The 26682-nt window shown below is 36.2% G+C and overlaps 2 protein-coding genes and 1 non-coding gene across 3 annotated transcripts in view; all 3 read right to left on the bottom strand.

Annotated features, from left to right (window-relative positions):
• Positions 1 to 114: 114 nt before the first annotated feature.
• LOC111619591 (inositol-3-phosphate synthase 1-A-like) lies at positions 115 to 2678 on the bottom strand. Its single transcript, XM_023361356.1, has 6 exons — positions 2340 to 2678; positions 2095 to 2217; positions 1858 to 2019; positions 1253 to 1786; positions 854 to 1177; positions 115 to 766 (listed from the first exon to the last, which is right to left on the bottom strand). The coding sequence occupies exons 2-6, from the start codon at positions 2203 to 2205 to the stop codon at positions 233 to 235; spliced, it is 1665 nt and encodes a 554-aa protein (XP_023217124.1). The 5' UTR covers positions 2206 to 2217; positions 2340 to 2678; the 3' UTR covers positions 115 to 232.
• Positions 2679 to 5212: 2534 nt separating this feature from the next.
• LOC111619598 lies at positions 5213 to 5319 on the bottom strand. The gene has a single exon (XR_002755793.1). It is a non-coding gene; the product is annotated as a U6 spliceosomal RNA (small nuclear RNA).
• A 9019-nt stretch (positions 5320 to 14338) lies between these two features.
• Positions 14339 to 26682, bottom strand: part of LOC111619592 (DNA-directed RNA polymerase III subunit RPC4-like) — a 53389-nt gene continuing 41045 nt past the window's right edge. Inside the window, exons 5-8 of the mRNA XM_023361357.1 lie at positions 25398 to 25524; positions 17329 to 17463; positions 17117 to 17253; positions 14339 to 16772 (exon numbers count right to left, since the gene is read on the bottom strand). Of these exons, the coding sequence (XP_023217125.1) occupies positions 16509 to 16772; positions 17117 to 17253; positions 17329 to 17463; positions 25398 to 25524 (663 nt within the window). The 3' untranslated portion in view covers positions 14339 to 16508. The remainder of the gene's footprint in view (positions 16773 to 17116; positions 17254 to 17328; positions 17464 to 25397; positions 25525 to 26682) is intronic.

Genomic DNA, 26682 nt, shown 5'->3' with positions numbered 1-26682 from the left:
AATTGATAGAGATTTAGGATTAATTCGTATTAGTCCATTTTTTAATCACTACAGGAGACAAATATAATATTTTAAAAAATAAACTTTTATTTTCTATTTTATAAAATTACACGATTATAATACGAGATAAAACATGCAACATGTTTAATAATAATAATATTAATAATAACAATAATAAATCTAAATACATAAATGAAGTGATCTATGTACAGTTATATCTAAAACGATATCATTAATGGTAACCATTAAGAACTCCGTTAATTCTATCTGTTCTAAGCAGTTCGTTAATGCATTCGACATCCTGCAATTTTGTATATAGTGGAATGTTTTCGTCTTTCTTTATGGGGTCCACGTTCTTTGCCTGCCATTTTTCGGGATGGCAAACTTTATGCTCCAGCTCCATGTGATTCAGAGGAGGAAGTCCGATGCAGGCTCTGAAAATATTCTCTATGCAGGCCCGCTGCTTAAATAGGGCATTGACGATCGGTGCGCCTTTAGGAACCATAGGAGCCTTGCATAGGTAACTAAGGATAGACAATACACTATTGAAACTCTCAAATTTCTGATCGTCTCCTACCCTGAAGCTTATTCTTTGGCATATTTCGGTCAGGATGACCAGATCTAGGATGATTGGACTAGCCAGCAACGAATCTTCGCAAGTGTTGTGCACCACGATGGTGTTGTGACCTCCCATCATGATTTCTGACGTGTACTCGTCCAGGGCCCTCTTGCTATCGCCCACGTACGGCACGTATTTGATCACCACCTGTAAATATTTTAAAGTATTTTAAAACTGTTTATCTAACTTTGGCGACGAGTCGAAATTTATATAGACACGAAACAGAAGACTTACACAGTGGTCGGGTTTCTCTCCGGGTTCGTAAAGGATCCTGTTGGACTCGATCATGTCGTCGACCACGTTGCTCTTGGACACTTCCTTAGAACGGAACTGTTGGGGGGCTGACAGATTCTTGCCGTCGTTATTGCCCAGATGATTGTAACTGACGATGGAGACGGGCTTGATGCCCGCGCTGACCAAGAAGTCGACGATGACGGATTTGAACTTGGTCTGGCCAGATTTGAAGTCGTTGCCGCCGATAAACACCGAATGCTTCTCGGCCAACTCCACGCACCCGGGAACAAAAGTGTTCTGAGGAGATCCATTGATGTAGGCACACTACAAATACGCAAAATCGTCGGTTATTCGTCGGAAGCTACGGAAACGGAAATGAGTAATCGACGGAACACTTACCCCTTCTAATATGCTGGCCACGGCATAGAGGGTGGAGGGCGATATTTCCGATGCCTCGTTCTTGATAGAGGCCAGCAAATTGTCGGCGGTGTCGTTCAGACCCGGGCGGACGTCACAGAATCGCTCAGTGTTGGCCGTCCACAACACTATCACCTTGTCCAGACCACGCTTCTCTTTGAAGTCTCGAATGTCGCGCCTGACGGCACACACTTGTTCCCACTTGCTGCCTGTCAACACGTTGTCGGCCCTGCTCTCCTGATTGGCGGCGATGAAGTCTTTATGGTAGATGGCCGGGCGTGGGACCATTTTCTTCAAGTGCTCTTTCAGCTGAACCTGAAGGTTGTAGTCCAGAACTCTGGCGCGCTCCGTGGCGTCGGCCAAGTTCATGGACGAAATATCCCACCCGTCGACGACGATGTCGTTGGGGTCGACCATGGGAAGCAGGTCCTTCATAGGAACGTAAACGTCGCCATCTGGCGACGATCCCAAGCACACTGTCGATGCCTGGGTTAAGGAACCGAAATAGTTGGCTTTCTGTAAAGATCAGAGTTGAGAAACCTTGTCTTAGAAACGAACGGAACGGAATGAGGAAGTGTGTGACTTACCACTACTCCTTCTTTAGTGTGCCAAGAAAGTTTCATCTTATTTGCCAAAATTGCGGCTGTCACCGTAGTGCCGTTATTACCGCCTAATCCCACCATCATCAGACCTAATCTAGGCACTTTTCTCTGGGTACGAAACGTAACTTCAGTAGTACGTGGAGAAATCTATAATATAAATAAATGAATATATATTTAATCTAAAAGAGGATAATCAAACGCGTTAAAAGTCCGTTTACTTACTTTATATTCTCCATTGTCTACCTTGACATCGGAGGTATGATAAGCATAATCGGCCTCAATATAGTCGCTAGTGTAGCGTACATTGGGACTCTGTACCTTAACTCGAACCATCTTGGCCAACGTCTATAACAAAACAGAACAAATGAAACGAATCCAAAATAATGACATCACACTGCAGAAAAGAGTGATGTACAGGAAAACTGCAATGCAGAAACGCACCCAACTCCAGAGTATAGATTACTCACCTTGTAATGATTTGGAGAGAAATAATACTCGTTTTCTTATCGCAGGTATCGGGTCAGCTAATGGATAATACTGTCTTCTATCCGCTTCTCCCTTATATATAGGCTATATGAAGGCTGTAATGCTTTAATAGAGAAGTTTCCAGAACTGGAATTTTCCATCATGAGGTTAGAAACGCCGTTTCATTGGTCGGGATGTCGCTTAGCAACGGTCGACGCCCCGGTTGCTCTTACCCCCCTCGACAGAGACATTGCTTGTCATTTCATCTGGAAATATCACCTGGATACTATTATAGAGGGGAGGAGACGAAACAAATTGTATTTCCCAGCCCCGGAAAGAATCATGAGATGAAACTTATTTAGACGTCTCAAGCGATTTTTCTGAAAACTCAGTTTAATTAAAAATAAAATAAACAAAAGAAAATGTACACCTTGTACATTTTTACTGCCACCGATTCGAAATCACCCCATCTCTTGATGACTTAGTAAATTTTATTTTTATTTTTTCCACGCCGAAAACATCCTAGAGTAGATAAGAATTTATCCAAATTGTCTTCACACCCTTCGATTAAACATTTCTAAATTGCTGAATGTCAAAATTACATCTCGAATTGTAGTGTATAGGCTATTTGGTCTCGTCTAGTCTTTCCAGAAGTTTCATCCAGTTCAAGGTCGCGTGCCTGTTATTGACTATAGATCGATACAATAGCAGTTTCTTATTGATTTTCGTGTCTTCCTGGAAATGCATACTCCAATATTATGGTACCAGTATGCACCGGTTGAATGGAGCCGGTAATAAATGGTCTGTCTGATAAGCAACAATGCTCTTGAATATATGAGTACTTTAAATGTTAGAATTATGTGCTATATGCATTTAATTGCAGGTAATAACTTTAAGAAACTTTATTATAGGAGATTCTTAATTGTTTATTCAAAAATACTAGGAAATCAATATAGTCTACGATCGATTGGTTTATCTAGAAACGTTACAGAAGTCCTTAAGATCCCGAAGTCTTTCGAATCTTAAGAACTTCTGATCTAAATCTTTTAAGGTCTAACACATTTAAATATTTTATAATTTAATTTAAGATTTAAAAGCCTTGTCCTCAAAATCGGGCCAAGGATTAAATTTTTCGATGACTTCTCGGTTTACACGAGATTTAAAGAATTGGGTTAATAATACTCTTTTTTTTTCCCCTTTTCTCTTGTTGAAATTTTCAAAGTTTACAAAGAAACCTTAAATTCTGCTATAACAATTGGGACACAAAGGCTATTTCCTGGCTACTTGTAAGGCTTGAGTGTGCAAGACAGGTTAACGAATGTTCTTGTTTAAACTTTGAAATTTAATATTTTATCCAAACAAATGTAAATACAAGAAAAGCTTTCCTCAGAAGTTCGGATATATTTTTTTAATTAAATACCTTAATGTGTTTGATGCGTTAAAGCGAGGGACGGCATTTATTTTTAGTACTATAAAGGCGAGATTTTGTGACTTAAACACTTTAGGTCTCAGTTTATTAACTAATTCAGTTTTATCAGTTAAATTTCATAACCCCTATTTACAAAACCATTGTCGACATATTTCAAATTCCAGAGCGAAATGCGAAATTTCGTTTCGGAAGTATTCAAATTTTTCTCGCGAATAATTTAAATTCTACACAAAACAAAATTATTGTTTTAACCGTTACGGTAACAGCGAAATTGCATTTTATCTATATTCTGTTTCTATAAATATACTGGACGACCTTCAAAAAAAACGCAAGATGTGGAAGAAAAATAATAACGCGGCGGATTTGTTTCGTTGAGAAATTGCTGTATTTTTCCATGGCTCAAATGGAAAATTTTATAAAGTGGACACGAAAAGTCTTTTCTAGAATATTAAACTTATCAGTGGTATCGAGCCACACGATATTCTCAAACATCTGTCTGGCTGCCTAAACATCCAATTGTAATTAATGACAGAACCCGTGATAAATTGTAATCGGTGCTCCAGGCCTGAAGCAATCTACAAGTTTTATGATGATTAGGGAAATGAAGTTTAATTCTATGATAATGACTCGACAATACTAGTGAATGTGTCGTTTCCGAAAGGGCGGAAGCGTAAGAAAAGCTTAATTTCGGGTAGAAAAATCTCTCGTTCGAAGTAATTCAGACGAGAGATTGCCCCGTAAGTACTTGCATAATTTTTGTCCGAACAAATTAGAGGCACGTGCAGAAATTACGAAATTGCACTAATTGTGTTTATGGGTGAAGGATCCTTATCTCGGTACTCGCCCTTTTATCTAAGCATTATTTTTACGACTGGTTGATGTAATTAGAAACCTATATTTCGTATACGAAATTGCTGGTGAAGAGTTTAATGAACCCGATCAAAAACAGTAAATAAAAACGAGGAAGGGCCTAGTTAATGCGCGTTTAAATAACGAAAAAAAAAATTCTTTTGTAGGAGCTTCGTAAATAAATAAGGAGTGTCGGATATGAATACGAAACTCCTCGTTACGTATTTTATAAATAGTATATTATTATTTAAAGCAAAGCATTACGCCGTTAAGCCCTGTGTACGAGTACTTAATACCTTTATGCCTTATTAACTACAACAAAGAGGTTCATCAAACTTTAAAGAATTCGAGTTCTGTCACGTGTATCCCAATGTTGACGTCAATCGTCGACAATAAGATACATTCAGAGTTAAATCTCCCAAAAAATTAAATAATTTTGTTCCTTATTAACACTGGGCGCGGTGTACTTTTAATCGTTACGAGATTTTCCGTGTTTAACCTTTATGTCACGATAATATTAACGAGTATCTTTACGTTAATTACGTATCTATGTCGACGTCATACAAGTATTTAATATTTTTGAGTATTAGAGTAAAAAAAAATATGGAACGCTTCACGATTTTGCGTGTCATCCTTGCGCAGGGGCCATGCTAATCTTCTCTGTATCGTTCCAATTTTAGTATATGTACCGCCGAAGCGAATACACTAGGTAACGATTCCCCGACGCTTTTATATGCTTCCACTCAACGTCGCCACTATCGGCGGTGTCGTTGCAATTAGCGACGATTTATTGATTTACGGTTGAAAAACGTTTAAAAATTTTACCGGAATTCGAATTACTAAATAATATGACAGAGGTTTTTATATAAAACATCTGAAAAAATCCCCGAATTAACTCGATTTAATTTTTTTTGTTGATTTGTCGTATTTTCGACTGGTGGGCGTTAGGATATGTTTCGCATGAAAAATTCGATAAGAGACAGTATAAAAGCAGTTGCGACTGGAAAAAATCCAATTATTGTAGACGATAAACAAGATTTGACATTCGTCTTTTGTTAAAGTAATGGATTAAATCGTTTCCATTTGTTTGTTTTTCTAATTTTGAAAGCGAAAAAATTTATTCCATTCAATTAGAAAATAAATGAATAATTTTTGATGAGACACGAGATTTGAATGTATTAACAATTCTCGTTTATCGTATTTAGTTTAAATTAATTTTATAACTAATGAATAGAGAGCTTCTATTGGTCGTCCTTTCCAAAACGTATAAAAACGAACCAATAGAAGCTTTTCATTTGTTTATTTTAGCTTTCTGTATAATTGATTCGAAAGGTTTTACAGAAACATTAATTCTTGCTAACATTAAAAGCGTTGCAGCGTAATTCGATCGCCACATACGTAGAGAAACAAATTTTTTAACTTTAAAAATTTAAACGATAAGAAGACACGCGAATTAATTTTTTTGTCTCTATTAGAAATCGTTACGTAATTTTTACCCTTCGTCTTGAACTACTGCCAGTATGACGTAACGATTGACTAGACGAGTCGACTCCATCCCGTCACACGTGACGTCGGCAGTAGAAAGAGGGGAAAAAATGCCTGATTGTATTACTCAGCGTAACAATAAGTTCGAAGTGGCACCGTCGGAAAGTAATTTAATTATGCCTGTAACGAGACAAGAGCTATATTTCAATGATAATTCTCCTTCCGATTCGTAGACGAAAGGAAAATTCATGATAAAGTGATCAGTTCCGGTTTCCGAAAGCCATGTGTAACCTGCGATTTGATCACGTGATTTCCTTCATCCGTGCGGCGTGCCAACGACTTTCCTGTTGTCCACGTGATCGACGCGACCAATCGTCCGGTGTCTTTCACGTGATAGGAAAGGTGACGCATGGGAAATGAAACCAAAAGTAATTCAATTACGCCATTAACCTGACGTTTATAAAAATAATAACAAATAGTTTAGAGGAGGAAAACAGTTAAAAAATTAATTTTAATTATGTCGTCAAACCGGAAATGGAACTAAGAATTTCGAGCTCGCGTGAAAAGGCATTCCTATGAACTCGGGCTTTTAATTCGGCGATATATTTTATTTTCGACGTTTCATTCTTTGTCGTCATAATGATTTTTGAAATGTTTCGACGGGTGGCAAAATCATAAAGTTTCATAACTTTTGTAATTAATAACATTTTATTAATTCAAAAGTTAATCGTTACGTCAAAGAATGAAATGGGGGACGCGAATTGGCTGCCGATTTACTTGAATTCTTTAAGAAAACTGCGTAATTCGAATGACAAAAATCATGATTACGTCAGAAAATGTAACAAATTTTGACGTAATAAATTAAACGTAACAATATGGAAACAAAACAAAAAAAACTAAACGTAATAATGTGGCAAAATATTATTACGTTTAGTTTTTTTTGACGTAATAATGATTTTCGTTATTCGAATTACGCAGTTTTCTTAAAGAATTCAAGTAAATCGGCAGCCAATTCGTTTCGTTTTTGGTACCCCCCAGAGGCAAATGGATAAACTACATAACACTGATATTCGGTGGCGAGTTCGCACCTGGCCAACAAGCTGGCCACGTGGAGTTTGCCGGGTTAAAAATTGATACTTGTGTTTTTGTTTGTGTAAACCTTTGGAAAAATTGATCTTTTTTGCTTCCCTTAACCAAAATGTCTCCATACGCTCGTACTGGTGACTTAGTCCAATTGAAAAGTTACGCAAGCGGCAGTCTCGAAATCGTTGTTAGTAACGCTTTATATACGGGTGCGAAAGGGAAATTGTGACATTGGCACCTCGTAACTTAAATTACTTTCGTCAGTGAATCGGATTTTAGGGGCAACGTAACTGGTTTTAAATATTTTCTAATATTTCTGGAGTAACTTTCGAAAAATTGCTATGATTTTATTTAAAATTAAGCTTAAGAGATAGCGTGTCTCCGTATCATCAATTTATCGAGGTTCGCGTGAAGATATAAATTGATAATGTGTACTTTGTTAAAACGGGATACTTCGATTGATTAACTTTCGTACATTAAATGTGAAAACTCAATTTTCTTTCGTGTTATATGTTAAAATTTTCCACTAATAGCTTCCGAAATACAGGAGGATTCAAATGAAAGTTACCCTATTGGGCGTCTCCTACAGAGAACTAATGGGATGAACTTAGTTAAATTTGTCTCGTGCATGTTCCAGACCATGAGGAGGGTTTTATGGAAAAAAAATAGTTCGAAAAATTCATAACAAAAACCACCACTTATCGGCCATTTTATTTTCGGGATGGCATCCTGTATGAAATCTGGTATCAAATAAATAAATAAATTTCGCGTAAACATTTTCCCACACATTCCGCTTACTCGATAATTAAATTATGGAGTAAGCGGAATGCCAGATAGAATGTTTACGCGTAACGTTCTTATCTGCGATTATTTTTAGTCAATCGCAAAGTGACGGGTTGAAGTTCGAATAAAATCCTGATTAATTATAGAAGCGATTTTCATTTATCGATAAGGCGCCCTGCGCGTAAAATATTTACTAGTGTTGCAACGAATAGTATATTCGGCCTCAGGCCGAATACCGAATATTCGGCCAGGAGCGTGGCCGAATAGCCGAATATTCGGCCAAACTATTCGGCTTGATCAACGCACGTACGAAAATTTGCGCGCAAACCGCATTATGGCAATCGCGTTAATTCTTGACAGTTGTAGCGGACAGACAAAAGCGTCATGGCATATGTGATAAATGATGATATCAAATGCGGATAACAATGAAATGACCTACACGTGTAAATAACGGAAAAAGAAGAGAGCAGGACTGCGAAGTGAAAATGTTGAAAATAAATATAAAATTGAGTTGATAACATAATGAAACAAGTCGAGGCAGCTTATTGGCGCGAAATTCGCGGCCGTCAATGCCAAACAATTGTTGTCATAGACTTCGGAAAGCTAAATGCTTGTAATGAAAGACACTTAGCGTGCACGGACGAAAGCCTGGTGCCGTTCGAGCTACCAAGCTGTCTCGAATCTATGAAATCATAACTGTGACTTATACCGACGTTCTATCTGTCTCTTTTCTTTGTTATCACCAGGCTATGAGTCTTGTAAACTTGTAATTGTAAAATGGGAAATCTACGACGGAAAAGTGACGAGTCGAAAGTATCGTGAGGGCGTATTATGATGTATGCATAGGCATACGTGGACTACAGCGATAGAGGAAAGAGAAAGGGAAGAGCAAAGACGAGCGCTTAAAAAGGATAGGCAGGGTCAGACCCTCAGATGTGCGACGGTTCTCGAACGAATAGGTGTGTACTGTACGTGTGCTGATCTTTGTAATTATAAATTGTGAATACATGTGACTAATATTATTTTCTTTTTTATTTTGTGCATGTTATAAGTTATAAATAAATATGAACAAACAACACTAACCCAGTAACATTAAATTTAAATACCAAAATGATTAATTTACTGTGTTTTTGTTATTTCTTACTCTTGTTTTTAGGTATTCGGTATTCGGCCGAATAGCGAATAGTAACCGAATATTCGTTACATCACTAATATTTACCGATTGGTGTGTGACGTCATTTATCAATTATCTGATGGTATTAAATTTTGGAGAGGGGTCCGTACTTAATGGAAATTTTACTTGTAATTGCATTTAAATTTTTAAAAACTCTTGTCTAACCTCAAAATGAAGTTTTTTTTTCCTTTTTTATAATATATAAAAGTTACTTTTTAATAATAACATTTCGTAACACGCATAATTTTAACTTTGGGCAAGTGTCATAGTGTTTTCTAAATGGAATTTTTATCGTAATTCAACAAAATTACTGAAATTTTATATCCTAGTACAACTGAAAATGATCGGTCTTCCTAAAGATATCCTTAACCAGTGCAGTAACTAGCCATTCCTGTGCCCTGTGCAAGAATTTGCATTTAGGCCCCTTAATTAATTAGATTTGGGAAACATAACAAAACAAATACATGCATTTTGGGTCCCCCTTCTAAGTGGGCCCTGTGCTGGTGCACCTGCCTAGTTACGGCACTGTCCTTAATTAACCTCCTGTTTCAGCGCCGAGAAAGTCGAATCCTTGCCAGATATATTTTTCATAATTATAACTAATTTTGTGTACAGCACATAATATTTACTGTACAAAGTAATAAATGATACAAAGTAAATAAGTGATTTGGATTTATGAAATTTTCAATTCCAATAGAGCTCCCCAATGACCGCGTGGATAAAACCACCGAACACTGTTAGTTAGTTGATCGTAGGTTCGCGCCTCATTAACGGGTGACTGCGTGGAATTTTCCTGGCTTTCTTCACGTTTATAACACTTAAATAAGGGCCAGTTTTCCGTAGAAAGTTCCTGTGAGCGGTACCATAGATAACCCACGTGTCGCGTTGCCGTAACCAAATAAACCAAACCCGCTTCCAATATTTAAATTTGAGAGTTATCTTTGCAATTAGTTTACATTTCTACTTCCAAATTAGTAAATTTTTGTCCGTTTAGTACAACTATAAATATTCACCTTAAAAATGAAGGCGTATAGGGCATAACGGACAGACTAAAAATTTGCATAAGATGATTTATAGCCGTTAAACGTATCGAATTGAAAAATTTTGACTCGTATTTCGCCTCGTTTGTTTCTTTTATACGGCAACACGGCTCGACCGACAACGATAAAAATCTGCAGACAATAACATTTAGCGATTACAGTATATATTATTTTCTTCTGTAACGAACTGAGGACGTTTATATTCTTCAGGAGCTGTCGTTAAATGATAAATATTTACATTCGAGATCCTTGTAAAGACATTACTCGACAGAATACATATCCGGTCATTACGTATGCAGATTATAACGGAAGATAGGCGTTAGTGTCTTGGACTGACATTCGTAACATACGCGCATCTTAAATAATCATATGTAGCTGACTTTAAATACGGTGGAACTTCGATTTAGTGCCATTATTTGTTCGCCTCCGAAGTGGGCATTAAATCTTAGCGTTAAGCCGAACTATCTCGGACAAGAAGAATTTATATATAGCAATGAGCATCCGTACAAGCTCACACACAAGAACGCTCTAATACGTCTCAGCTTGTTCTGGTACTCCACTGCTGTGTCAATATAAATATAATAATATAGTAACTATTCGTTGACATCTCCGTTTTCGCGATTAATTAATTAAGGACAGACAGCAGACGACATTGGGAATTTATAGGTCTACAATTTTTTAAAATTGCCGCCTAAAACAATTCTTCCGATACTATAAAAGTTTTATTTTAAATGGTGAGTTTTTTTAGGAACTTTGCGGAATATAGTGCCGATTTTCCAGTCTACTATATGTCCAGAAATAGTATTAGAAGATCTGTTCGAAAATGTTGTTGGCATTAAGAGTGACTGTATATCGAGATTCCATAGCGTGCAGGAATTAGCCACATTGTTAATGTATATATCGATTTATTCACTTAGAAACTATACATTTTTCAACAGGAAAATACACAATTATCCCAAGAGTAAAATTTCCGGACGACCACGTTTTTCAGTTAATAACGAACAATAGTCAGAAAGTTGAAATCGTTACATAAATATACAAGTCGGCAACTTAAAGTTATATCGAATTATGCTGTTTCTTTACATTTTTCGTTTAAAACGTTAGCGTCTTTACCATGCTCGGAAGAAACGATAAGCCAATCACCTCTTTTGTATATTCTACCACAATATTTACACGTAACATTGTTCACCACGAAAATTGTTCTGCATAAAAACGTTTCGTTCGACGAAATATGCAAACATTTTTCTTCTTCAACCTTCCTGTATTATTTACAGATGTGAAGAAATCGAGAGGGAGTCGTTCCGATCGTTTTACGGATCAAATCACATGTAGAAATAAAAGTTACGAAGATGCAGCAATAAAATATATCGCGGCTCTTTAAACACAAAGAGAATAATATAGAAATATTTTATAGCGTGCTACTTCAAAACAAATGTACAACTTTAAACATGGAAAGGTATACACTCCCGCTCATAATTATAAGAACTCCACCACTTTTCTCTCTACAGCTAAAATTCATTTAAATCAATTGGCACCATTCCAAATGTTCCGAACTTCACTTTCTGCCAGCTGCTTGTCACGTGGCATTTTACATGCAGTAAACTGTTCTGTCTAGTCACACGACTATCTCTAATGTACAAAAATCAGTTAGAACGAGTATGCAAATATTGTACCCAACTGAAAAAATCGCGTTGTACGTGGAAATAAATAACAGAAATCAATTGTTTTAAAATAGATTTTCTGTTATTTTTACTTTCCCGGCTGTTACTTATACGAGTATAACGGGAAGTGTGGCGATCGGTCAAAAGATGATCCTGCAGATTTTTACATTTTTGGACTCGGAGACCTTGAAACGTCGAGAAATGCAAGCAAATTTGGATTCTTTTTCTGCGTGTATCTATGTTAGTGTGTGGGAGGCACGATTTTGTTTATCCACTTTGAAGCTTAACTCTTGTGCCTTTTGTCGAAATTTTCAGAAATTTTGCAGGGAAGTTTCAATATTACGGGCATTGATGCTATTAAGTTTTGGTGGTTAAAGGTCGAGGAGTTGGGAAGATAGAGGGGGATCGTGTGTCGTATCGCAAATGGGATAGGACTTAATGAAGATTTTGGTTACAATCAATTGGCACCATTGTTGGGGAAACAAGCAGATCAAGAGCAGAAGTTGAACATTTACTAAATAGAACGAACTATCAAGAAACGATTAGGAAGGAGAAAGAAGTTACATGGTAATGATTTTAGACGGATATCTAGACTAAGAACCAATGACAAAATGTCTGCTAGACAAATTTCTGCTCAAACGTCAACATCTATTTCTCGTTAGACTATTTCCCGAGTTCTCTATCAATCTATATAAGCAAAATATGCAAAATTGAAGAGAAAACCTGCTCTAATATATTGCCTAAAGAACTGTCATTCTCAAATAGATGGAGGACAATATTGAATATCTCTGATGAAAAGCGTTTCAACTTAGATGGCCCTGCTGGCATGCATTAATACTGGAACGATTTAAGGAAAGAACCAAACATTCAAATGATCAGACATGTGGAATAAATCATCAAGAACAACTAATTTAGCTGTTGTTCCTACAACGAATTCACAGAAATATATAGGATACGCAGTTATGCGCTTACGATTGATTTCTAGGTAGAGTAACTTTAGTTTTAAGCAGGATAGCGCAGCTTACCATACGTCTCGAGCGACCAAAAATGGATTGCAGAAAAACATTCAATCGCTGAATTGACCTGCAAGATCACCCAGATCTTAACATCATAAAAAACGTCTGGGGGACATGTGGTTCATGCAGTAAACAGTTTCACCCCTTAATGACCTCCAACATGCAGTGTATGATGCTTGGGACAATATTAATCACAGTATCTTTCATAACTAGTTCGAAGCATACCAAAACGCTTAGTTGAGTATCTTGAAAAGAAAGCTGACCCTACAAGTTATTGATGTAGCAAAAAAAGGTTTTATGTACTGTCCTTATACTTTTGGATTTCTTTTGATAACTCCATAAATATTAAGACATTAAAGTGCAATACATCTATAGAACCTCACATTCCATTCATTTAAGTGCGTTTTAGCTGTAATTAGAGGTGAACACAAAATTAGTGGTGTTCTTTATGCACGCCCGCTCATAATTATATTAGGTACTGTAACTGTAAACGAGATCTATAGGTATAAAAGATAATTTAAACCCTTTTTTGATTTTAGATATAGTATAACAAAATATCACACGAGATTTTGAAATGCCTTTGGTAACAGAAGCAAGATTTTGCATTGTGACGTTTAACTACTGGCTCCTTCTAAGATCTCGTTCCATTACTTTGAAACTTTTTAAATGTATCTTTTATTATAATTAATCAATAACAGATCCAACACGGTATAGAATTAAACATTTCTCCTAATTTTTGAAAACTTTTTTTTACGTATTGTTTCAATTTTGAATGGAAACTATTATTTTACGAAATTAGACTACCTTTTTTTTAGCGAAATCCTTTACATTATTAAAACTTACAATAAATATTTGCTTGTTTACAATTATGAAACATTGTCATAATGCCGAGCTGCAGTTTTTAATCATATTTTATATTTTTAAAATAAAAAATATATGCTCTCCATCTCAAATTAGTAGTGGCTTTCCCCTGTATTATTTTACGAAATTAGACTACCTTTTTTTTAGCGAAATCCTTTACATTATTAAAACTTACAATAAATATTTGCTTGTTTACAATTATGAAACATTGTCACAATGCCGAGCTGCAGTTTTTAATCATATTTTATATTTTAAATTAAATAAATTAGATGCTCTCCACCTTCAAATCCGTAGTCTTGCCCTTGTACTGTACATCATACTTTTAACAATCGCTCATCTATCTAACACAGTGTTTCTCAACATCTAACGAATCGTCCCCTTCACTTCAAAATTCTGATGCCGATGCCAAGGCTAACGCCAAATTCGTACTGCATTGAATAGACTAGTGACTAGTATAATGTTATTTGTTTAATTATTGTACGATATAACGAATAAAATATCTAATTATTCTTAATATAATGTTTTACTATATCGCCCAGAAAATTGTTTTTCGCCCCTCAAAATATAAATTGTTACTAATCGCCCCCTCAACATAGAAAAACGCCCACATGGGAGCGATATCGTCCCCGTTGAGAAACACTGATCTAACATATTTCAGGGGGAGTTTTTGAATTGAAATAACGCGACTTCCGGTTTGCATCGAAAGTTCGCATATAGCTAATCGGGCTTCTGCCCCTAATCTTTCCATATCTGGTCTATGCTTTCATCTGTCTAACTTCGTTCTCGAGATTAAGGACAGACAAACGACAGTGGGAATTTATAGTTCTAAAATTTTTTTCAAATTGCAACCCGATTAGCTTTATCTTTTGTGGATCTGCTCATGCCAATGGTGGGAACACTGGCACGCGCAGTTTCAGGTTGGTTAAAAATACCTCCCTGATCCATAACTTCATCGTCTCGACTTTAATTAATTCATGGGGTGCTCGAGTGCCGCGGTGTATCGGACAGTGCAACAAATCCCGGATCATTTAAACGAACATATTCGTGCACGCGCATAAAACCAGACCAAATTCGTCTACATCAACGGTATTCAAACATTTTAACAGTGCGATCCCAAGATAATTTTCCGCGACCCAATGATGTAGACCAGGGGTTCTATCTCCAGCGGAAGGGAAAGCATCCCTGAGCGCATCCGGTTAAGCCTTAGAAAATTTTTTACTACCCGAGGTATTCGGTATTACTCGGGATAAAACCCTTAGGAGGAGGATTAATTCCTAATTCGTCATTGGATAATACTACACTAACTATTGTATTGGCTAATCTCAAGCACTTGTTATATGATGGTCGACTTGTTTCCTAATGAAAATTGTTCGTTTATAAGGCAGTTTTAACAAATATATTATTATGATATATTATAAAGCATATAATAATTTAAATTGAGTCTTCTGGAAATTCTGAAAATTGAGTCTTCTCTCGCAAGAGTTTGTATTATTCGTTTAAAAGTTGTCTACCTCTAATGGTGAGACTTATAACAGTTATCACTGGCATTTTTTCATTTCCAGCTACAGTACTTGCAACTCGAGAACAGTTTTTGCTTCTTAGCTTGAAATTCCTGCACTTTCAGTTTAGACACTAATCTTTGCTTTCTTTTCATTTATACGCTTGCTGTTTCTAAATGCTTCTCTCCTTGCATACGTGCAGAAAGAATTAAAAATTTTGTAATGGGATAGGAATGTCACCTTGCTTGGTAAGAGTATCGTACACAAGCAATTCTAATGAAACTGAAATTGGAAGTAAAACTGAGTTGCTCCACGAGGCACTATTGTCGTTCTACGATATCTAAGGCCACCGCCATATCGTATACCCCTTTGTTGAAATAAAAATTGTTTTATGCGTAACAACTTCGCGAAGTTGTTACGCATAACAATTCCTATTATATTCCATTGTTGAAATGTTTGGCCGATCGTCACCAAATTCGCATCCAACCCATTAGAGTCGGCAGGTTCCCATTTCTTAATTTATTTCTCGATATCAAAAATAATTTTGTATGGAGCATCCCTTTCATAATGGTATAAGGCTACAATTATATATTCCTCATATGTATTGTGTGTTTTTGTGTGTGAGATAAAAGATATACAATAAAAAGATATGAAGAAACGTATTTTCTTGAGATGTTCGAAAATTTCAACAATAAATAATGCTTCGATCATTAATTAGACTATTATTTACTGCATTTATGAAAAGAACAATAATTGTAATTTTTTTTAATAATTCTGTTTTAAGACGATTTTGGAAGATTAAAATTAAAATGATCACGAAACGTTAAATATCAGTTTTATATTTTATTGCTGCAGTAAAATTAATTTGTGCGCGTAATAAGAATAAATGTAAACAGAAGCGTGTAATCCGAACGACAAACGCGAAATCTACGTTTTACATACAAGGGAACTATCTAAACACAATATTTACAATTAAAATTTTAAAATCTTTTGTTTAAAATTTTAAAGAACACACCAAGAAATTCCTAAAATCTGTTTTTTTTCCCTCTCGGTAAACCAGGCGAGATTATTATTAAGAGGCGTATAACTACGAACAATCGAATAATAATGTCGGATACCTATTGTCGTTTACAGTTATTAACAAATAAAATGCAGAACACTTCCAACAGTCGTCAAAGGCTGTTGGAAGTGTTCGATAATGGAAATAAAATATACAAATCCGGATAATTCCTTAGGAATAAATTGGAGGCGGCACCATCTCCGGTACATAAATGTAGAACGGGGAAAAGGTTCAAGAGCAGGCGGCCAGAAGACTCTCGGTGCCGGGCACGCACACTACCTTGTCACGGACCTGTCCCAGTAAGGTCAGGGCCCCTCCGGTCCTTCCCACCATCACCGATGCCAGGTCCTGCAGGAATTCGATGGAGGTGCCCACCTCCACGTCCAACACCAAGGATCCCACGTCCAGATGCGTCTTCCCCGATCGACGTATCCGCAGTTTTCCCAGGTAACCCTCCGGCCAGTCGGCCAACGTGCCGCACTTACCGTTCGCTTTCTAGTTTAAAAATTTCAAAATAAGTAAATTAATCTTCGATTTCTTCCAGAAACTAGACTAAAATTACAATTTAATTAGAAATTAACTTATTATCAGACGAAAATTTTCGCAATAAACGCTCGAAAACTTTCCATCCAGCATTCGAATTTCTAAGCCGCTATTTTTAAAAGTTCGAAAATTATTTTTAAATTATCCGCCAGCGGAAAGACCTCTACAAAAGAGATTCTCATCGAACCCGCCGGTAACAAACCAAATCGACGACGTCAAACGAGAAAAATCTAATCGTTCGCTGGGCTTCCTCCAGATTTCTATAAATTTAAACTATAAACGATGAAGATACTTGCCACTTTCTTCGAGTGAGCGCTTTTCCTCTGAGAAGAGGAGGATTCGGCGTTGGTCTCCGTCTTGTTTCTGTGCTCGTCCTTATCGGTCAGACCGGGCAGACAGTTCGGAAATTGGAAAAATATTAATTTACCGCACTCTAAAGAATAATTTGAAAAAGTTTAATATTCGAAGAAGAGAGTAAGGACTGTGGGAAAATGATAAGAAAGAATACTCGGTAGCTCCGTTGATGAAAATAATTTGCCAGTTTCCAGTGGAGGGTCTTCTTGACCGGATCGATTCGACGCTCCTTTTTTCGAACGGGCCTCCGAAGTGTCGTTGTCGCTTTCGTCGTCCGACTCCACCTTGACTTCGTTACAAAATTAAAAACAAAATTATCATTTATCATCATTTATATTTCAAATAAATAAAATTATAAAATTATTACGGCGTCGTCCTAAACAGCGCCAACGAATACCTGAGAATAGGTCTATAGCAGCGATTCCCAACCTGGGGTACGCGATAAGTTGTTTAGGGGTACAGAAAGAAGTTAGTTATTATGGCAGAAAAAATAATATATTATGTATCACAAATTAATAGTATTAAAAAATTATTAGGTAAAAAATGTTCCTTGCAATAATCACAAACTTTATTATACATTTCAAAATGCAAAAATAGAAATAAAACTTATGCTGCCGATTGTACAATACAATGCAACAATTGCAACATTTATTGATCAACAGATCAATAAATGTTGCGCAGTCGGTCAATGGTACAGTAGTGGGGATACCATTATGCATGATTAGTAATTATGTTACAGACTTTTGATGCTGGGGTGTTACCGTTATTATTATCATCTCTCGACAATATTCCCACGTGTTGTTTGAAAAAAGTATTATTTTAAAGATTATTTTAAAAAAAAGTTTATTTTTTATTGTTACTGTAGGAAGGAAAAGGACATAGCTAGTTTCTCCAGATTTTCTCTACAAGCGGTAATTTTTTTCATTATTTATTCAGTATTTTTATTAATTTTTTATGACAAAACTATGTCTTGTTTATAAAATCGTACTGCCTGCTGTGTTACCAGCTTAGAGGTATGAAGAAGTACATGTCAGAAGTTGCAATTTGACACAGTGTGTTAGGTGCCCAAATCATGCACGCATTAAAAAACAGACTTGTAGGTACTCGGGACCGAGAACTGAGTCAAAATAAAATTCAAAGTGGCGACACTCTCTACAAACAGGCAGTGCGAGATTTGCGTATGCGTTGCTGGTTAGGAAGTTGGAAATGACACGGGGGGTACGCTAATGAAAAAAGGTTGGGAACCGCTGGTCTATAGCATAGAGTAAATGGAGAACCTTTCGTATCCATAAACGACTAAACGTACGATCTCGCATCTCAAATGACAGCATACCATCTAATCGCGTGACTCTCAAACTAACTCGTTTATAAATTTCATTCTTTCAAATATTTCGGTTTAGTGCCAATTTCGAGGGCAACAAGGTAGCGCTAAATCGAATCTTGACTGCATCCGTTAGTCTTGTTTTAACGAAGGCACGGGCAGTCGGATTTTAAGTGGGTGGATTCTTTAAATAACGGTCTAACATGCTTAAATATTTGAAGCAAGAATAACTGACTTCCGGTTGTACTCTCATAACATGAAACGTGAATAAGTAAAATAGTTGCATTTATTTAGGATTCTGTAATGACCTCATAATCATATCATCGGAAAAATATGTTTTAACATTTATTCAGGTGCAAAAGAGATCTCCCCGGCAATTCATAAGTACAGTTCATGCACAGCCTTTGGCGCATTAATTTCACTACAATATTTACAGTAAAATAAATGAATTCACTCAAAAAAAATAAGTGTAAATCACAAAGTTTCGAGGCAATAAATAAAACTTCCAAACTTAATAACAAAGTGCTATCTTCATAAATTGTGTGGTGACACACTACACCACGTGATGCACGAGGCTTATAAAAGAGCTAATGTCATGCTCTCTGGTAGAGCTCTGCAACAATATTTTATACTCACAAACGATTACATTTCATGAGGAAACAGGACTAAATACACGAGAAGCAAGCATGTAGATTCCGTAAGCTCTTTCCAGTTGTAACAAGAACAAGACGTTTTGAACATATTCTAGCAAAATAAAGCTAACTACAATTATTATTTTAAAAAAAAGTGAAGATTACAGAACAATTGTCTCTGATATCTATAATCAATGTCAAATATTAGTATTGTAGAGTCCGGGATCACTTTATACCTAGAATAAGAAAGGAGTGGCTTTCTTATTACTGTACTTTTATTTTCCCAACTGTTATACAGCGTGTACCGTCAAGATCGCATAAACTCTGCAGAACGAGAAACCTCGATTGGAGTACATAAAAAATAACCTATCCCTCTACGGCCTATAGTTTTCGAGAAAAACGCGAAAGAAATAGTATGACATCACATCCGGTGCACGGAAAATAAGATCTAATACATGAACGTCCTTTTTACCTGATCTTTGCATGCCATGAAGTATTCATTATAAACAGTTTGAAGGAATTATTATCATATTATATACAATTTAAAGCAACAGTGAAAGGAACTGTGATCTGTAATGAACGCACCCCTTAATAATAATAAACGATGGTATCCGTTATTATTATGTTTTTTCGATCTCAAACTTAATATTCTTATTAATTTTATTTACTTCCTTGAGTATAAAAGATTCTTCTACTTTATTTTTATCAAAACGAAGAACATTTGATAAAAATAAAGTAGAAGAATCTTTTATACTTAACTTTTTGTTGTTTGCATTTATTTTATTTATTTCATCAGTTACAATACTGTAAGGCCATGCAATACTTACAGTAATACATTTTGGTATTCATTTAATTGATGTTTTTGAATATGAATTATTTCTTTTATCTTTTCTCATCACCAACAAATGGGCACATGCTTGTGTGTTTGTTTTTGGAACATTTAATTTACCTAAGTGCATACAATAAAATGCAAAATTTATGACAAACTTTGATACATCAAACTGTTTATGCTTATATAAAACATTTTTGCTATTGTCATTTCTCATATTTTATGTCACATTCAAGTATTTATCAATTCTCTTTAGGTAATCATATAAATTTACCATCAGAATAAATTCATCACACTCTCATAACTGAGTATTCAATTAGCTACTTCAGAATGATGCATTGATCACCCAATTATCTGTCATCTTACAAGAAATATTTATTAAATTTCTTAAAATTAGAATTTCATTGTCATTATTATTTTTTTTATCTTGACTGAATCAAAATATTAGGTAAAAATGACATTCAGACAATGTGAAAAGTATAATATATTAATATATTATTACATGATTGTGAAAAAAGATTTGTTTTAGTTAAAGCATATCAAACTAAATCAATAAAATTTTAGGAATGCATCTAATTTAGTTTTTAAAGGATTCTTTTTAATTGTAACTACTGTAATTAAATAGTAATTTATTCAGATTAAGAATCACCTGATATAGGAACCAAGGTTTAGATCATTTTTTTCCACTTTAGATTTGCCTTTTTTTTCCCTTAAAAATTCTTGGTGAGTTGCTTAAGGAAATAAATAAAATTAATGGGAATATAAAGTTTGAGTTTGAAAAAACACATAATAATAAAATTAATTATTTAGATATTACAATGAATAGGGATAAATCTGGGTTCATTTTCACAAAATATGAAAAACCATGCAATATTAGAAATGTCATAAATTTTAAGTCTTATTTCCAATTGGTATTAAAAAAATTGCTTTATGGTAAAATATAGAAAATATGGAGCAGGGTCACTACATTATAGGATAGTTTATAAGAGACTGATAGATTAAAAAAGAAATTAGTCAAAAAACAATTGCTATCCAAAGTAAAACATGTGAGATGTAAATATTTTGGCACCCAAAATGAAAGTCAAATTTTTTCTTGGGAAAGCACCAAGCTTATCTTTCTTTGGTAGAGATAAGCTTGGCACTTCGAAGCAAGATAAGTGTTTACTTTCCAGGCGATCCCATGACTAACTATAAGTGTTCAGTGATTTTATCTTGTGGTGTTCAGAGTGAGAAGTATGCGATCCCGCGAGCGAAAAGGGTACAAAAAAGTCTCACGACACAAAGTATTATTTTTCTCACTGAACAGGTTCGTTTATTTGATCCCAACTTTACAATTTTTCGAATCTTACGCGTATACCAGTGCTCAATGGTACACTTCGAAAACAGTTGTCTATTACTCACGCGACAAAAAAACTGAAGAGGACCAAAATTACTTAATCTAACTTACACTAACTTATGACTAAAGAAGAAAGAATATAGAATATAGAGATAGACTAGGAAAGAAGTGGAAATACCCGGGTTTAGGTTCGGTGAGCCCTTGGTTGGAGAACACTTTGGACTAAGAGGCCTCCCCTCGATGATCTCTCTCTCTGTCTCTGCACTTTTTGTTCTTAGGTCACTTCTTATTTTGTAGACCTTTCGTCTACAATCTTCGTCTTCAGGATTGAGTCGTCTTTTATCACCTCTCACTTGTAGACTTTCCGTCTGCAGTCCTTCCTTTTTCTTTTCTCTCTGTTCGCTTTGTCTCAGATCACTTCACTTGTAGGAGCACCTCTCTGTTCGCTCCTGCCTGCTCGAGATCTCCACTCAATCTAATATTCTTTCTCTCTGTTTTTTGCCTCCGGGCCTCACTCCCTTCTCCTTTGTTCATTATTTCTTCGAAAAGGGTAATCCCCCCAAGGGCAAAAAGGGTTCAGACAAAGAAAATTATAGGAAGGTTTAGGGAAAAGAAAGTTCTAGATGTTTTTAGACAAAGAGAAAGGAAAGCCTAATACTAATATAACAAAAAAAAATATAGGAAAATATAATGTATCATGGCTGACGGCCACATTTGCCCCCCTAAGAGTCATACTCCGTAGTGTAATCTACGGTAGTTGACTTTACATTTCCGAGTATTATAGGGGTGTTGCGGCATTCTCTTTTCATCATCCTCGGTACATCTTCCACTGGCACCTTCGTTCTCGACTTCTCCCGCACCCTGTGTGGGTGAATTTAGTACGGGTCTTCTCCTGGGTAACCATGTCCGGATGTAATCAGTAGGATCTTCCTCTTCTTCTTCATCTCTTGCGGGTGACTCTCTCCTCTTCGTATATTGGGGATTCCTCCTCTTACCCTCTTTGTATATTGGAGCGTAACATGGTTTGACCCAGTCTGTGTGTACCACCCATTTCTCATCTTTACGGTTGCTGCTAAGTTCAACAGTTACAGGACCCAACACACGTACTATCCTATATGGGCCCAAGTACTTTGGAGAAAACTTCCCGGTGCTCTTTCTCCTCCCTTTCCGAAGTAACCATACCCGCTGCCCTTCTTCCCATAATTTCTCCTTTCTACCCTTGTTTTCTCTCCCCCTATTTTCTAGGTTACGTTGCCTTCCTAATTCATATGCGACTCTCCTGATTATATTTAATTTATTGAAGAAATCGCATCCCTGATCAGTGTTATGTAACCCTTCAATATCTTCTTCTGGGAAGGCACTCTGGAATCGTGGGTCAAGACCATATAATAGGAACGCAGGGGATTCGTGGGTAGCAGAGTGAGCAGAATTGTTGTAGCCAAACAGAGCTGGACTAATGAACTCATCCCATTTCCGGTTATCCCCATCCGATATCTTTGCAATAGTCTTACATAGGGTCTTATTCAGACGTTCACAAACGGAGTTTGCACAAGGGCAGTACGCGGTCGTGATATTATGTTTGATGGCTAGCTCGTTACACATTTCCCGAAAGATGCTCGACGTGAAGTTGGTCCCTCTGTCTGATACTATGACATCAGGGCAACCATACCTACATATAATGTGATAAAAGAAGCTATCAGCGACTCGCTGTGCGGATTGGTCAGGTATCGGGACTGCTTCAGCATATCGCGTATATATGTCGACCATGGTAAGGATATACTTATTACCCTTCGAAGTCGTCTGCAGCAGGCCAATAATATCCATTGCAACCTTCTGGAAAGGGAACTCTGAAGTCTCTGTCTCCTGGAAGGGTGCACGACCCCTATGCAAGTTGTGCTGTTGACAAGTCCTACATCGCTTGATTAAGCCTTTTACGCGACTCTTCAGATTCTTAATATAGTAATACCTATCGATGAGGTTACACGTTTTTTCGACTCCCAAGTGTCCCGATAAAGGAGAATTATGAAACTCCCAGATCACCCGATCAACCATCCCCTTGCCTACACACACACGGACCCACTTTCTCAGCCCCATCTTGCCTGGTTTAGTGTGCATCATCACGCCCCCTTCCAAATGAAATTCCGGCTGGATCCCCCTGATGTCCTCATTCCGTTTATGACACTTAAGTCTTTCCCTCATCTTTCTTAAAAACTCATCATCACCTTGTGATTCGACTACTTTACCCCAGAGTTCTTTATTCGCTCTCACATCGTTGTTCACCTCCTCGATCCCATTGCTATTTACGTTTATTCGTGATAAAGTATCAGCCACCTCGTTGCGCTTCCCTTTTATGTGACTTATCTGAACATTATAGTCTGCTATCTCAGCTGACCACCTCATTAATCTCCTATTGTGGTTCCTCATGTTACCCATGAAAATGAGGGGTTTGTGGTCAGTTAAAAGATCGATCTGGTGCCCTAACACTATTGGCTTAAAATGGCGCAGAGACAGGATTATAGCTAGGCATTCTTTTTCGATGGTAGAATAGTTCTTCTCAGCGCCATTAAATTTCCGACTGAAATAGCCTACAGGGTAAAGTTTCTCATCCTCCTTTTGACACAATACTGCGCCTGCGCAACTGTCCGACGCGTCAGTGAATAACTGAAAAGGGGATTGAAAATTAGGGTGTTTTAATAAAGGACGTCTATCTAAAATGTTTTTAAATTCCTCAAAGCTTTACCGGCAGGTTTCGTCCCAAACAAACTTACTATGTTTTTTCGTCAAATTTGTTAGAGGTAACGCGATAGTGGAGAAATTAGGCACGAAACCTCTAAAAAAACCCACCATCCCTAGAAAACCACGTACTTCCCTTACGTTCCTTGGGGGTTTCATGTCAATAATTGCGTGTATGTTTTCTATGTCTGGACGAATGCCGCTTTGATTTATCACGTGACCTAAATACTTAACTTCCTTAACAATGAAGGAGCTCTTTTCAGGATGTAATTTCAGGTTGACTTTATTTAAGGTGCCTATCACCTCATCTAGTAATATGATGTGGTCCTCAAGCGACTTTGAGAAAAGGACTATATCATCCTGAAAAACGTAACAATTAATTCCCACAAAGCGGGCCAGTACCCTTGACATTACAGCTTGAAAGAAGCGGCCGCTATTCTTAGCNAAAAGGGTTCAGACAAAGAAAATTATAGGAAGGTTTAGGGAAAAGAAAGTTCTAGATGTTTTTAGACAAAGAGAAAGGAAAGCCTAATACTAATATAACAAAAAAAATATAGGAAAATATAATATATCATGGCTGACGGCCACAATCTACTCAACCACTGGTGGGCCTTAAATTAATAAAAGCTATTTTCTGAAAGTACAGAACATGTTTTGCAAGATACGCATAACATTTGCTATGAAATGGCCTTTATGGGTTAATATCATTTTGATATCTAAATTTATTGAACTGTCCATTTTCTAAGAAATTTCTTTAGATACTACATAATAAAAAAGTATTTTTCTTACTTTGCATTTTACCAATAATAAATTTGAAGTTGGCATTGCCAGAGTCGAAAGAATTTTACCGACTCTGACTCCACAACACTGGTGTGTAGGTGAGAAGAGTTGAATGTGATGCTTGGAAAGTCACTTCTCACACTACAGACTTAGCTACAGTGAGAAGTTCTAGTGAGATGACAACATACCTATCCCATCAGGCATTACAAATCATATCTCATAAGTAGATCTCACACAGCAGGCTAGAACCCCAGGAGAGACTTGTTTACCTGTTGCAGTGGAACTACCATGTGATTTATACACATCCTTTTTTTTGAACGAATTTATTTACTCTCAAAATTGTGGAACTAACACATTGTAAGTTAAATATATATATACTGCATTACATGCATTACTGGAAAGATTTCTCTTGTATCTGTTAAAGCAAACACCCTGCATATTTTTCCTTTGGTAGAATTTTAGGATTTTGCCATGACCCCAAGACTAAGCATTTTTTGCTAATGCCCAAAAATGAGTTTAATAAAATGGTGTAGTAATCTTAATATTTGAAAAGTGTATAAAAATATTGCCATTTATCTGTGTATTAACTTACTTCTAATCCACTGTTTTTTCTTTTTGAAGTTCTGTTGAAATCTGTTGATCCCGGAACTGGCTGGCAATACTACTGGATAGAGACGATCTCCCTCGTCCTCTTTATTGTCATCTTCATAGTCAATAAACTGAAAGAAAATTTTAATAATTATGTTTAAATATTCTGCCATTAGAATCTTTATACCTTTATAAAGTTTATAAATTAACTGGTTAAAACAATAAGCTTGATACACTCAACAACAAATAATTTTTAAACAATGTATAAAATATAATTTTTCATATTCAAGATCTCATTTTAACTTAATAGATTCAAATCTTTGGATTAATCATTGTTAATAAACAACTTTAGCACATTCTGTTGATAACTGAAAACTACTCAATCTCAACTAAAAAATCCTCTTCTAGAACATCTTGTAGACAAAAACACTACAAGCAGAGGAAACCCTACATAAAGACTTAAAAAAGGTAATGCCTGGGGCTTTGCAAATTTGGTAGTATATTTTAGTAGTTAAATCATCAATTTGTAATTACTGAAAATATAAATGTACTGGTATCTTGGTTCCAGTAGAATGATCACTTTCACAGTTAAAATTGATCAAGAACTATCTTCTCTCTCTTGATATCAACAATGTGCCAAGAGACTTTCTTCACTTTTGATCTTGTTCACTGGAAGAAATATTGCTGCTGAAATGGTCTTTTCTTCTGTATACCTACTGAACATTCCAATTCATTCTAAAACTTTATTGTATCTGTATTGTCTACTTGGACCTTGTTTATTAATACAGTAGAACCTCGAAAACTCGGCTCTCGATAACCCGGCACTCCGGATAACTCGGCCACACCCTGGCAGGGCAAAAAAATCCTTAGTTAATTAATTTTCATTATAGATAGCTTCATAAAAGTATAAAAGTTCTCATAAAGTATTTTTCTGAGGTCTGTCTTATCAGGTAAATTACTGTACACAGTGTATTCATTAATTTTCATTTTCATGTAGTAAAGGCTCTATGCCTTCATAAAGGACATACTTTTCCTTTGTTTAAGGGTATTTGGGCAGTTTATTCTCTGTTTTATTCTCAAGTAAGCAATACATACAAGTACAGTACAGTATTTTCTGAGGAAACACTCGTACTTCTTTTTTTTAACCCCATTCCCGATAACCCGGCATTTTCACAAACTCGGCCACCCTTCGGTCCACATTAGGCCGAGTTTTCGAGGTTCTACTGTAGTACTTATTATATCAGTGTACTTTTTGATTAGCAAAAAGAGGAAATATTAGTCAAAAGTCA

Source organism: Centruroides sculpturatus, unplaced genomic scaffold, assembly GCF_000671375.1.
Source record: "Centruroides sculpturatus isolate CEXI.00-Female unplaced genomic scaffold, Cexi_2.0 scaffold261, whole genome shotgun sequence".
NCBI lineage: Eukaryota > Metazoa > Arthropoda > Arachnida > Scorpiones > Buthidae > Centruroides > Centruroides sculpturatus.
Note: the sequence above shows the minus strand (reverse complement) of the source record. Positions and strands in the feature narration are given on the sequence as shown.

Coding starts and splice junctions, on each gene's coding strand:
- LOC111619591 (XM_023361356.1), bottom strand. CDS start 2,205: ATGGTTCGAGTTAAGGTACAGAGTCCCAATGTACGCTACACTAGCGAC. Junction 2,020..2,094: donor TAGACAATGGAGAATATAAA/GTAAGTAAACGG, acceptor TTTATATTATAG/ATTTCTCCACGTACTACTGA. Junction 1,178..1,252: donor TGGCCAGCATATTAGAAGGG/GTAAGTGTTCCG, acceptor GCGTATTTGTAG/TGTGCCTACATCAATGGATC.